We start from the raw sequence: 14,275 nt of genomic DNA on the forward strand, positions 1-14,275 counted from the left end.
AGGAGAAGCATCCCCACACCATGAGACTACCACCGCCATGCTTGAAAGTTTTGAAGCAGTACTTCGGATCAAGAGCACAATTAACAGGGCGCCGAACCAACCTGCGTCCGTCCGACCCCTGTCGATTGAATTTCGACTCGTCTGACCACAAAACCCTGCGCCAATCCTCCTCATCGAAGAACATGTGCTCAATTGCAAATAACACCCGTGCGTTTTTATGCGCAGGTGTTAAATTGGGCACTTTGCGTGGCACTCGCACGAGTAGCCCGGCACTGACCAATCTTCGCTGAACTGTTCTCGGCGTCACCGCCAATTTCAGTCTGCCTCGGATCTCTGGTGCCGAGCTAAACGGATGTTTCTTCGATATGTTAACAATCTTACGGTCTTCCTCCGCCGTGGTCTTCCGAGGACGTCCGGGTGACTTGCGCGTTTCGGTTGTCCGAAGCGCGTTTGCCACAAAGGTGCGCGATCGTTCCATCACGAACTCGATCGTTCTGCGCTTAATTCCAGCAGCCGCCATTCGCTTAATGATATGGCGCTGATAATCGGTACAATGTTTACCTCGACCCATTGTTACTAAAATTGCTTGCTAAGACCGTCAAGAACACACTGGTTAAAAACTTGGACACGACTGATGCCGTGCTCTGCCTGCATTCTGCTTTTATACGCGATGAATCACATCGTTGTCGAGCAGCAAAAAAAGCGTATGGATAAAAACAATCAATGAGTAAGCGAGCGAGCATCTACCCATTCAAAACCAGAACAGGTTACTGCCGCGCTCATGAAACAAAACACCCATTGAAAAGAACACCTGCGCGCTTGCTCAATGCACACACAAAGTTTCCCATGCGCACACAACGTTCAACGCAGAGATGCACGCATGCCTTTCAATGGCGTGCACTGGCGAAACACCTGTGAGGTAATGCCGAGTTCAATGCTATTGTGCGCGTTTCCATTTCGCACCGGTGTCGCATTCACATTCATGAAACAGCACACCTGCGTTCTCGTCCGAGTAACAAGCGCTGCTGTCGATGCAAACATTAGCTTTAATCCAAGTGTGAACGCACGCTGTTTTACATGATAACACACATTATCAGAATACTTTAAACGCAATATGACATCATGGCAAGCTTTGTTTTTCAGACACAAACCCGCGCACTTGCAAATACACATTAAAAAGCACACTCTCTTTCTACTACTACACACACACACACACACACACACAAACACAAGTAACGTGACAAAACAAGTGCACGGTGCGTTGAAAAAAAGGTTCCTATCTTTCTGTCCGATACTGTACGTCCCGACACTCATTTTCCTACCGTACTAGATGGTTGCTACAGTTATTCACCGCGGCTTTGTAGTACCGGGCTCAAGAAATGTGTTGCCATCTCTATAATTTCATGTGAGCGCCGTACGTTCCCGCTACGAACGGATTCAATAATACCAGCCTCAATCAACTTTATGGTCCCCAAAACAAATCCACTTTTATTTTATGCATTCTACACTTCTTCTCTAGTCAAGCACCGACACCAGAATCTCCTTCATCTTTTTGCGGCCATTGCCCGTTTGCTCCTTCGAGCATCTACTTTGTCCTCTCTCCATTCTCATGCTCTGCTTTCTCTCACCTTCTCTCCTACTTCACGGTTCAGGTACTTTAGTCGAATACGGCCGCCTTTATCAGCTGCCATTGATGGTCTCTATCGTGGCGACCACGGTCGGTACATTGAGTATTGGCTGTGTTAAGCAACGATAGCTGTGTTAAGCAACGAACAATTTCCATCAAGGGAGCCGAGAACTCTGAGGACAGAGATGTATCGATGGTGTCAGAACTGTAAACGCACCTTAAGCTAACAACGAGCAGTTTAGGCAGGAGGATGATAGATCGGAGAGATAGAATTAGAGCATTAGAGAAGCGATCATACGCGAAGACGGTCGTTGATCGGAAGTAAGTGAATAAAGTACCGTTATAGTATATCAAATTTCCTTTCCAATAACATATTATACGTCCACCTACTACAAATATTCACACCTAAACTCATTATCCGCAATAAAAATAGGAGCAAAATTGGAAAAAAATCGTAGTTTGGGGAGATTTTTCAACATTACGAAGTTGAATTGATATACTTGTTGCATAATAGTGTGTTCTTAACTAACTATTTGGCTATGCAATAAACATGATAATTTTGTAATTATATATTTTTTTTCCTTTCGACCGCCTTTAACCCGTTGTGCGTTTCGGAGAGAATCGCCGTCAAGAAGCCCGATTATTAAACACAAACGGAAATGTCACAAGACAAGTGCGTCAACACAAACGGAAACTAGGTATGCATTTTGAAACCGTTCTTGTGACAGACAAGTTTCGTTAAAAATTTTCTTTCGTTAAAGCTGTGTCGATGTGTCAAAATGTTCAAAATAAAAAAAAAAAACGTAAACAAGTTTATTTAAGACAGGATCGTTTATCAAGCTAACAATCCTTGTTTAAAACATCGAAATGATTTTATCCCACTTCGTGAGTGATAGCAGTAGTGAAGAAGAAACAACGGTAGATCTAGCAAAACAGCGCCGACTGCTTCGAAGTGTTTTCGACCCGTTACAGATTTATAACCAAGTGTGAGTTAAGCATACGGATCATTTATGTAAACCGTGTTATACATGTTGCATTTCGTGGTTGTTAATTTCAGATTTAAGAAAAAAATTCGTGTGTCGAAGGAAATTTTCCTTTGAATTCTTGCGGAGATCGAGCCCTCCGAGTATTTGTTATTACTAAAAGTGTATGCAGTATTAGATGTGATAATTACATGTGCCTATGCTGTTGGTTGTTGAAACAGTCACTCACTAAAGAAGTTGCTGGAATCCAATGCTGTTGAACGCAAACCGGGTGCGTGAGTCCTTCATCTTTCGACTACCATCGAAGAACAACACAGGAAGGAAATAACAGCAGCTACTTAACCCAAAACAGCAGCACGTTACCAGTATCTCCAGCTTATCGCCATTTGTATCGATATGACAGTACACATATTTTTGTTTAAAATGATAAAATTTGATTATTTCTGAAATAAAATACTTATATTTGTCGTGAAAGCAACAGCAACAACTCTGTTGTTGTGTTTTTTCGGTCAAACAATCTGAGATTGGCGCCTTTCCGTGACAAAAAGCTGACGGAAAGCAGTTTGACAATTTTGGATTTCCGTTTGTGTTTCATAATACATATCTTGGCAGTATGCTTGTGAGTTTGTGTTTCGTCAATTTTTTTTCCAACACACAACACAAACGGATGTCATAATACAAATCTTCCGAGTTTGACAACTTGTCTTTACAATTTGTGTTTAATAATCGGGCCTAAGGTAGGAGAAAACCACCGACGCCGCGTAATCATTGCGAAGGTGATGACTGGTGTTCGATGTCGAAGAAAACAATGAAATCCGAGACAATTGTTGTTTACATACAAATAATGTTTATGACAAATAACTTTATTGATCTTTTGGTGTTTTTTCGGAGTGAAAATGAAAATGCAGCATAAAGAGTAAAAATCGTAGATGGAGTGAATGGTACAAAAAAGTAACAAAGGCCTGAAATAAATGAAGAGACCTGTCCTACGCATATCATTCAATCTTATATTTTAAATAATTATCACTGACGATCCATTTTGTTTTATTGATAGAATATAATGTTTGCTTTATAAACATTATTATATTCGATTTTTTTCGAACCTTCACAAAAAGTTATCCCCAACCTTTATTGACATCCGAGTATCCCTATTTTATTTATTGTTTGAACACAATCACAATTTTATTCATGCGAATGTATTCCCATTTAAAATGTGAAAAAGAAATAATATATTAACTCAATGCTTTTCCAGTGAACAAAAATAAAAAATGTTACTTGTAATAATAACTTTCAATGAGTTATCATATCATAAACAAATGTCTACATAGTAAAGTATAAAATAACAATGAAGTTTGCATGCTCTGTAAACGTCCAATCCTCATAATGTCTTCGATTTGCGTTGACGTGGTTCAAGCCGGATCTGAAATCCTTCCTCGCGCTTCAAAATGATGTCGGCCTGCAGCTTGAATTCTTCCTCTTTTAGATCGGAATAAACGCGAAAATTGCGCAGGATAGTGGACAAAATTATCTTTAGCTTTAACATAGCATATTTACGTCCTGAAAAAGGGAAGTAATGTAACTATTAGTATCTTTCACTGCGAATTGTTTACACAAGAATTTAATTTAATAAACTTGTATTTAACTTTTTTTCTCTTACCAACGCAACTTCTTGGACCTGCAGAAAATGGGACGAATGCATAATAATGGCGATTTGCTTGCTTTTCGGGAAGGAAATTATCAGGGTTAAAAACGTCAGGGTTAGGGTAGATCGATTCCAAGCGGTGAAGTTTAAAGGTGGCTACTGTGATGGTAGCTCCGGCAGGAACTACGATATCACTCGAAGCTAATTTTAGATCTTGCTTTAGCGAACGAGCAATTATAGGTACTGGCGGATACATGCGTAGAGTTTCCATAAGGCACCGTTCTAGATATTTCATTTCTAGTGTATCCTGGAATGTGGCTGGACGGTCTGATTCTCCGAAAATTTCGTCCAATTCTTGGATAACTTTATCCTGAATTTGTTGATGCACACCCATCATCGAAAGGAAGAAGCTACTACCAGCTGCCGTAGTATCATGGCCTTCGAACATAATCGTATCCACTTGGTTTTTTATCTCCTCGTCCGAAATAAGTGCACCATTTTCTGCGCTTTCAAGTAAAAGGTCCAAGAAAGCCAATCGTTTTTTTTCGCCTACATCGTTCTCTTCTACGTCCAAATCATCTTTCAGGTTGGATGATTGACCAAATGAGAGGCCTTCCACTGTGTTTGTCTTGGTGCTATCACTCTTGGATTTCTCAATATTGACTGTGTTGATTGAAGTTGTAGCCAAAGAGCCACGTGTACCGGTATCAAAGGCTGCCTTCTTGTTGCGAATAACCTTTTTTGTCAAACTATGAATGGTATTGAGCAATTTAACTTGTTTTTTAGCGTACTGAGTAAGGTTGAAAAATAGATCTGGGTACAACCACATTTTACGATGGCGCAGATGCAGAATATCGCACATTTTCATCACGGCCATTGCGTAGTCATATCCAGATTGATCTTGTGTCTTTTTGGATACTCCCATTGCAGTTTCTGTGAAAGCATATTTACAAAAGAAAATATAACAAAGTATGAAAAAATAATTGGAAGATATAGTAAACAAGGGGAAATTATGAGCAACTTATGAATTGAAATGAATAGCCTCTCCGGCTGGTATATCACCAACCAAGCAAAACATGTAGAGCATTAACTAGCTATTTCATTATGTGGAAAGATAACTTGAATCCCTTATTAAATATTGTTAAACTGTTTGTATGAAAATATGAGTTTGTCATATGATTGCACCACACAAGCGCCTCTTATAACCAACGCAGCTGATGGCAACACAATGCGGCCCGGGTGTGAAATAGTGTATTCGAGAAATATACGGCAGATTAAACAGTGCATTCTATGAATTCAGGTATCATTAACGTTTTTAAATAATATGCTGGAGTTTTGGTATCGTTTAACAATAATTAGGGACAGTGTCCCAAAGTCTTGAGATAAAGTATGTTAAACCCGTATTTATGGATAGAATGCATAGAATTTGACAGTAAGGCGAAATTAATTTTCATTTTTATTGCACAATATTGATCAATTATATAAATAACTACTACTATCGAACATAAATCACAATACTGGCTGTGAAAATGAATCCATGGATGTATGTATACGCAGAAGATCATATTTCATTGCTATCATTGCAAACATGTAAGGAAGTTGTGGGCCATACGGCCAACGGAACATTTCAAACAACTCTTGTAGTACTAGTGATGGGTAAAGTTGGCAAAAATCCTGATCCAACTCCGATCCGACTCCGATAATTTCGGAACCGACTCCGAAAGGTAGTTCCGTAGCCAGCATTAATCCGAGCCGTTCAGAATCGTCCGGAATCGCCAGGAGCCGTCCGACTCCGATTTCGGTCGACTCCGGCTGCCTCTGATTCCAAGCGACTCCGATTCCAAACGACTCCGGCTGGCTCCGGACGACTTCGAGCGACTCCGCACGACTTCGAACGATGCCGGATGACTCCGGACAACTCCGGACGACTCCGGGCCGAACGATTGGTACGGATTTTGCCGGAGTTGGAATCCAACTAACGAAAGCCCGCCTCGGATCAGATCCGTGAGTACGCTCCAAAGAGCACATCACTACACTGAACAAGGTCGACTTGTTAGTTGTTTGTCTATAACATGTCAATTGTTGATAAACCGGTCAACTTAGTTTCAACGTAAAGATTTATGCAACTCCATCTATCATATCTAGATTTTCCAGGTCTTGCTCTAAGATCCTTTATCTTATGATACAATTTTTCGATTAGAATATTTTCTGTTCTTCTTGGCGTAACATTCTGCGTGGACATGCCGGCCTATACAGGCTTTCCAGACCTATTCAATAACACACATCTAGATAGTCAAGTACTCGCTACGGGACAACGGTCTATTCTAGGCTCGAACCCATATCGAACTTTACCACGGGACAGCCCCTTCAGAATATCAAATATTGAAATTGATACAACAAAACTGCACAAGGGTAACACATATTTAAGTGGCTGATAAAGTTTTTTTAAATAAAAGATTAATACGTAATATATATCCCGCACACAAACTCACCTCCTATACAGATAAATAAAAGCTGACCATAAAAAAAAATATATAGATATAGTTTCACTCGTCATAAATTCAGTAACAACAGAACATTCTGGATTTTTTCTGTGATATTTTTGACATGTATTATTATTTTCACTGAAATAAGCAAAATAAATGAGATTTTTTCAAGTAATTTATCAAACAATGAAAAAAACTTCGCATATCTAGCCGATTGAAAAATCGACTTCAAATCAAGCAATCAAGTTCACGATGTGGGTTGATGTATTATGTATTATTATTTTCACTGAAATAAGCAAAATAAATGAGATTTTTTCAAGTAATTTATCAAACAATGAAAAAAACTTCGCATATCTAGCCGATTGAAAAATCGACTTCAAATCAAGCAATCAAGTTCACGATGTGGGTCGTTATACATTACTTTAGTCAATATTTTCCTCATTCTTATATATTAGATTATGCAAAAATTCAATATTATAGCAGTAATTCTCGTTATTCATATGAAAAAACTCCGATACATTTATATTATATAAAGTTTTTGAGATTTCTTTGACTACCGCCTACTATAGGATACTATTGTACTATAGGAGCACAATACAACGCACCATACCACCATCTTAGATACAATAAAGCAGTCGCAAAAATATGTATTTTTTCTTAATTTTTTTGCGTTTAATGGTTTTGATTTGTTTGTTTGAAAAATGGTTTTGAATGCAAAGATAAAACACATTCCAATTGCATCCAAAACATTTCAGATTGAAACTGCGCTAGATATAGCATTTCCAGCAGTAATGGTCAATACTTTTTAACTTCTTCTTCTTCTTCTTCTTCACAGCACAACAACCGCTGTCGGCCAAGGCCTGCCTGTACCCACTAGTGAAGTGGGCTTGGCTTTCAGTGACTTATTGTTATCATAGCAGGATAGTCAGTCCTACGTATGGGGGCACAGTATATTCCGGACTTGAACCCATGACGGGCATGTTGTTACGTCGTACGAGTTGACGACTGTACCACCAGACCGGCCCAAACATGATTTTTTCCGTTAAAATTCGTACCGCTCATGAAGCAAAGTTTTCAATGTAACCTTTTGTGAAATGCTCAAACAATCTTACGGTTCTACAATAGTAGAATCTTCCGATTGGTAATTATACTTTCCAAATGTGATTCACATGTTATGTAACGTGAGTAGCAAAGTATGTATTCTAACGGGATCAAAATGATGTTTGGTTGCATTTGGTTTGGATGCAAATTGCGATAATAATTAGCGCATAATAAGGTTTATTTTTTGCTTGAAATCTAAACCTGGTAATTTAACGCAATACACTCAGTTTTCTGGATCAGTTTTCAGTGCAAACAGCATTATTCAAAACATGCAAGATGCTTTTTAACAGCTGTAATTATTTGTGGCTGTTGAAAAAAACTTCACTCGATTATTAAATAATGCCGTTTGCATTAGAAACTGACCCGTAAAACAGTATAAAATAAATGTAAAGAAATAGTTTAATTAGTTTAGATCTCATACAAAAATAAGAAATAAAAGCTGTGAAGGTTACCAAACAGTTACGTTATTTGTTGAAGGGGTCTCTTTCAACGTTACTTTTTGGGACAATAGGAGGAAAAGGGTAAAAATGCAATTTTAGCGTTACATAATTGATTGACCAAACCTCTTGCTGCTACTATGCATTTGTGCAGTTTTATTTTATTAAAATAATTTTAATTTTAACTAATAATTTATTTTTTTAATATTTTTTTTCAATTTTAATGTTAATAAAGTTAATGGTAATATTTGATACAGAAAAAGAGTGGCGTGTTTGTTTAGCTACTTATTGGTATGCGCACTTGTTACTTCTGTCATTAAACGGTCTTTTCCAAGGACATTCATTTTGAGTCATTTAAGGATATGAAGCAATCATTTAAAACAAAAAATATATTAAGAAACCTAGTAAAAAATATTGGGTCGTTTATTTTTTTTATTTCTTACAAAATATTATGATAAAACATCTAATTTTTCAAAATACTACTACTACTACTACTACTTTTGGCTCAACAACCGTTGTCCTGCCTGTATCACTACTTGTGGGCTTGGCTTTCAATGACTTATTGATATCCCCCCACAGCAGGATAATCAGTCCTACGTATGACGGCACGGTCCATTTGGGGCTTGAACCCATGACGGGCATGTTGTTAAGTAGTACGAGTTATAATATAATTTCAATACAATATAAGTTATAAAATCTTCAACCGCTCCTTCTTATGGTACCCGTCGTTACTTCTCTCTTTTTTATTCTCGCTCAATTTCCTTCTTAACCATTCTGATACTCTTAGCAATGTCAGTGTAGTCCAAAAAAATAAAAGAAAAATAGAGGATAGAACAGTATCAGACAGTATAAAACCAATATTTTATAAAGCGAACTTCATTTAAAATATTGGATATCTCGTTTGTTTTTACTTCGATTCGCCTAGCGGAACAGTTTTAGTTGGCGAAATGTAATGAATTTATTTTTCTTTTTGGATTTATAAACATTAATTAGAAGAACGTTGGGAAGTATCAGGTGTAAAGATTGAGACAAGATAAGAATTTGATGATTTAGAAACAAAATATAATTATTCACTTTGAAGTTGATTGATTAATAATCTTAGTTGAATGTAAACATCCAAAATTATCTTGAACAATTCCCTTGTTTGGATGACAGTTTCTAACATGGTTCCAAAATCAACAAGCTTTAGCAAAAGTTATCTAAGAATCATTATTTTAGAATCATTCCCCAGTTCACATTGAGTTTAAATCAAGTATCAAAGAAGAATAAGATGAGTTGATTTACAAAGAAGATAAGATGAGTTGATGAGCTAAGGTTAAAATCAAATGCAGTTCTCTATTTTTTTTTAATCACCTGGAGTGCCACAGGAATCATATACGATAGTCAATGAAGGCAATGGCTATCATTTATAGAAATCAAAACAGGAATAATCAATTTCAATTTACATTTTCTACGCAAATAAAATGCGTATGTGCATCATACGAGATTAGAAGTTCTAAATAACGCTAAACAAGCAAATTTTATTAGTGAGTTTTGGAAAAAATATTTTTATTACTTAATTTATCTTTCTATTTGATGATTTTGAACAATAGCATGGAATCGAAAAGCCATAGTAATATAAAAATTCTTTAGATAAGTATATAGCATACATAGCATATAAGCAATATTAATGTTCACTTCATTTGAATAAAAGTTTTTTACATAATCACCAACGTCTTTTAAGTATCTGAAGAAAAAAATATTTGTGAAACACACACATGTGAAAGTTGACGTCTTCTCGTTTTGATTTTGAAAATGTATCTCAAAACAAGATAATGAACAGAAAGAAATCGAAAAATTTAATATTTTTTTTCAATTTTGTTTTTTAAATATTTTTCATGTGTAATGGTTTAATTATACTAAAAATACATAAAGAATAAGTATTTGGCTTCCAAGAAAAAAAATGGCCTTGAAATAGTTCAAATACAAAATTATGTAAAATTCTAAGAGAAAATTAGAAATCATTGAGCGCATAGCCTAATTTGAATTTCGATTAAATTGTTTTTGTGTTTTGTCACAATCCGCTTAAATATGAGAAAATAGATTTTTTGTTTTGATACTATATGTTCGATTTATCTATTGGCATGCTACAAACCTCTAGTTCGAGGAGGAAGCTGTGTTTGTGTAATAGCGATTAGTTGAGAGTTGCAGTGCACAAAACTGGTTTTCTGATACTTCAAACGATTATTATGCAATTGCAGTCGAGAGAAAAATAACGTGCACCGTATCTTGTCATTTGGTGACGGGAATAAACTATAAGTAATTCAGCTGTGAGTCCAATGAGTTTTGTAGAAAAAAGTATGAAAAGTAATTTCAATATATAATGGGTTGAAACATCACAAAAATTGATTATATTATTGTGCAACTTTTTATAAGCAAGCTTTTAGCATTAATATTTTAATAAACTATTGTAGTAATAGAAGGAAGCGTTAACATAACATGAAATTAATAAGTGTTCGTGACTATTTTATCTATGTTTCTAAATGTTAGGGTTAAATTTAAAGGTTTAAATATTGATAATAAGTATTGAAGTATTAAGTATTGAAGCCTGTGTGGCAAACAAATATGACAATTGAATAAAAATACAAAAAATATGCATTGTACATTGTATACAAACATTTTTTCGCAAGAGACTTCAGTTATTCTTGCATTTTTATGGTTTTCATTCAAATTAAAATCAAAACAAAAGATGTATGCATATAAATATATATGCTTATTCACTGCAGTGTTTGGAGAATTGAAATGTTAGGGATAAAAACATTGCGTTAGACGTTGTAACACAGATAAAATTAAAATGCCTATGAAAAAATATGTGCTGTCTGTTTGAGTTATTTCAATCAATTATTTCATTATAATAAAACGAAGATCTTTATAAATATAGATAAAACATATTTAAATGGTAAAATGATTCGCATTTTTTACTAGTAGTTTTACTTACCTAGAAGAATTTCTACTGTGCATTCGCTCATATAGTCGTGACAGTCAAAGACTTTCCCATTCTCTTTCTGCATCTTCTTTACTACAAGACGAGAGTTTTCATTGAATAAATCAATAAAGCTCTTAAGTACGTTCAGATGGAAAGTAGGGGCAATCAGTTTGCGATGTTGACGCCATTTGTGTCCTATTGAAGAACAATTTAAGGTAATCATTTTATAAATCATAGGAGAAACACGAGATGAATAAAATATTACATTACTACCGAGGATTGTTTAAAATATTCCATATGTGAGGTATAACACAAGTTGTATTTAATAAATAGTAAATTAAGACTACTACCGATTATTTTTTTTAAATTTAAAATAATTTTCTTAGTGTATGCCTTATGATGAAAAAGGAGTAAACAGCTTATTTATAGCGTAAATAATTATTGCTGAGTGGAAAATTATCTGAACGGTTTTACATGTTTACCACTGTTTCGTAAAAAAAGTTAAATCGTGCTTGGTAGCGTTTTGTGGATAAGCTCAGCGTTTCGAGAAATTCCGGATTCAATGGCTCTGACGATTAGGATAATGGCCGCTTCCGGTCTGTTGATGCATATTATCTACCGTACCGTATCGGCGAATAGCGAGCCGATTCGTTTACCGGTTATATATGCAAATCTAGTCATCGTGTTTCGTGCCAATTGGTTTTTTGCTTTTCGTGGGCAGCAGCTTGTCAAGTGTCCAGTGCAGACGTAGACACAGCTTTATTAACATACTTACCGGTGCTTATAAGAAGTCCGTTGCCCAGCCAGGGCTTAAAGAAGCGGTATTCAGGGGATTTGTCAATGTAAACATGGCTGCTAAGAAGCAATTCTATATCGCGTGGATCCACTAGAAAGACGATTAGCTTCGGTCCTATCCATATTTTAATCACTTCGTTATATTCCTTGCCCTTCTCGATAATTGTGCGGAACACGGCTTGAAGTGATAGTCAAGAAAAAAACATTAGTCAGAAAACTTGAGCTATGCTAAAAAGTTTGAAGAATGATGTTAATTTGAAATGTTTTTGTGAGCGATTGTTTTGTAATACAAAAAAAAAATGTAAACCTAAATCTAACTCATTTGTAACCCTTCAGGTCGAGGAATAATAGTGAGTAGGTCATAAACTTGCAACATATCTAACAACGCTTTAGAATTAAAAGTTGCAAATTTTCGCTCTTTACATTTTTGTGCTGCACAATTGTAAGCCATAACACTATTCGACCTATAAGAGCAACTGTTCATTTAAATCACTTCATAAAACGTGGGTCAATAACCCCCATTCCCTGATTAGAGCTGATTAAGGTTACTGGCCATAACAAACGAGGGAAACGTTTCCGCTATGGAAGAATAACGAACATAAGGCAAATGAAATGCATGATACCAAACAGAGGAGGGATTTAGATAGCCAGTATAGATGAATGTGATTTAAATTTGTGCCCTTAAATATCTAATGAAGAGCCTTCAGCATATCTAATGAAAATTATAAATTATGCTGTATACAAATATTAACTTGAATATATATATATATATATATATATATATATATATATATATATATATATATATATATATATATATATATATATATATATATATATATATATATATATATATATATATATATATATGTATATATATAGGATTGAGCTCAAGACGGACATGGCATTGAGTTGTTTTACAATTATATTAATCTAATATTTACAAAACAGTACGTCTTCCATATTATTTTCATGATTGAATCATATTTTTAACATGCACAAAAAACGAAATGCTTCTTTATTCACCACACAGGTATGATCTGCAAGGACAAAGGTATGATCTACAAACTACTTACAGTGCGAACTGCCAACAAGGTCTAAGGCGTTTCCAATCAAAGGGAGTCCTTTCGGTCCAGGTATCCGTTCAGCTAGTTCTAGCATGTGGCGTCGTGATAAACGCCAATAGAAAAACCACAGCAATAATGCAGGAGTAAGCAGGAAGTAGAACATGTTGATTGGTGAAATAATGTTGGCACTACTATTGAGGCCATCTGTATGCGCAATAGTTGCTGACATGTTGTTTCGTTAACACCAGTAAAGGTTTGATCGATGTATGGAAAAAGACAAAATCTTTTTCTGCGTGTTATGTTATTTTGCTCAAAGTCTCTGACCACCACTTCTCAAACAAATATTTGGCTTTCAAATTCTTAATCAATCACTTTATTCTAGCACTTCTAACACAATCGTTTAAAACACTTGAGGTGTCACTTAACATATAGTATAACGCAATATACACAGTTCCTACTGATTTTTTAACTCTTCTCTAGCGAAATTATTTGCTAGACATTTCAATCAACTAAAATGGACTGTTAACAATATCTTCACAAAGTTAACAGTCCCACTGCACGTGAACTGGCTCTCGATCACCTACCAAAAGAACTATCGAATTAAAGAATGTCAAAGAAATTAGAACAATATTTTTCAGTTAATGAAACAAAATGTAGTAAAGACACTACCAACCGTAAGCTGTTGTCACTCAGCTCAAACTACTGCAACTGACTGAAGAATGGTGTTTTAAATTTGTTTTTATAGTCAGCGTAATTTTCTTGGCTAAACCAAGTGCTTACGATCGACACCGGAGGGGACCCAGCAACCATGACAGCGGCTGGTTTTCCGGTTAGATGTACGTTCATATACGCACTCAAATTCTGTTACAAACACATACTCATGGTAGAGGTACTGATCGCATGCTCTTCGAATGAAGTCCATTCAATGGAGCATGATGGTGAACTTCCCTTTCTATACATACGTACAAATGCGACACATACACTTATGCATGCCATCAACTAGTATTAGACATCAGTCTCCAACCTGAACCAAATCCCTTCCTTCTACGCTACGAGCCCCTCATTGCTTTGATACTAAATCGTGTAGGTCTATTAGGTCATCTCTCTTGGCAACCATTTACTTTTTACTCCATTTTCTTGAACAAATTTTTGTCTAATGTCTAAGTATTTAA

The 14,275-nt window shown here is 35.8% G+C and overlaps 1 protein-coding gene across 2 annotated transcripts; it reads right to left on the minus strand.

The window, feature by feature from the left end:
- Positions 1-3,452: 3,452 nt before the first annotated feature.
- LOC120905770 (cytochrome P450 4g15) lies at positions 3,453-13,907 on the minus strand. Of its 2 annotated transcripts, none has more exons than XM_040316875.1 (6): positions 13,777-13,907; positions 13,113-13,695; positions 12,017-12,214; positions 11,254-11,436; positions 4,268-5,185; positions 3,453-4,167 (listed from the first exon to the last, which is right to left on the minus strand). In XM_040316875.1, the coding sequence occupies exons 2-6, from the start codon at positions 13,330-13,332 to the stop codon at positions 3,989-3,991; spliced, it is 1,698 nt and encodes a 565-aa protein (XP_040172809.1). In that variant the 5' UTR covers positions 13,333-13,695; positions 13,777-13,907; the 3' UTR covers positions 3,453-3,988. The 2 variants fall into 2 exon arrangements, with proteins under 2 accessions (XP_040172809.1, XP_040172810.1); XM_040316876.1 differs by having other exon boundaries at positions 13,113-13,683; positions 13,777-13,878.
- Between the last annotated feature and the right edge of the window lie 368 nt (positions 13,908-14,275).

This window comes from Anopheles arabiensis, chromosome X (genome assembly GCF_016920715.1).
Source record: "Anopheles arabiensis isolate DONGOLA chromosome X, AaraD3, whole genome shotgun sequence".
NCBI lineage: Eukaryota > Metazoa > Arthropoda > Insecta > Diptera > Culicidae > Anopheles > Anopheles arabiensis.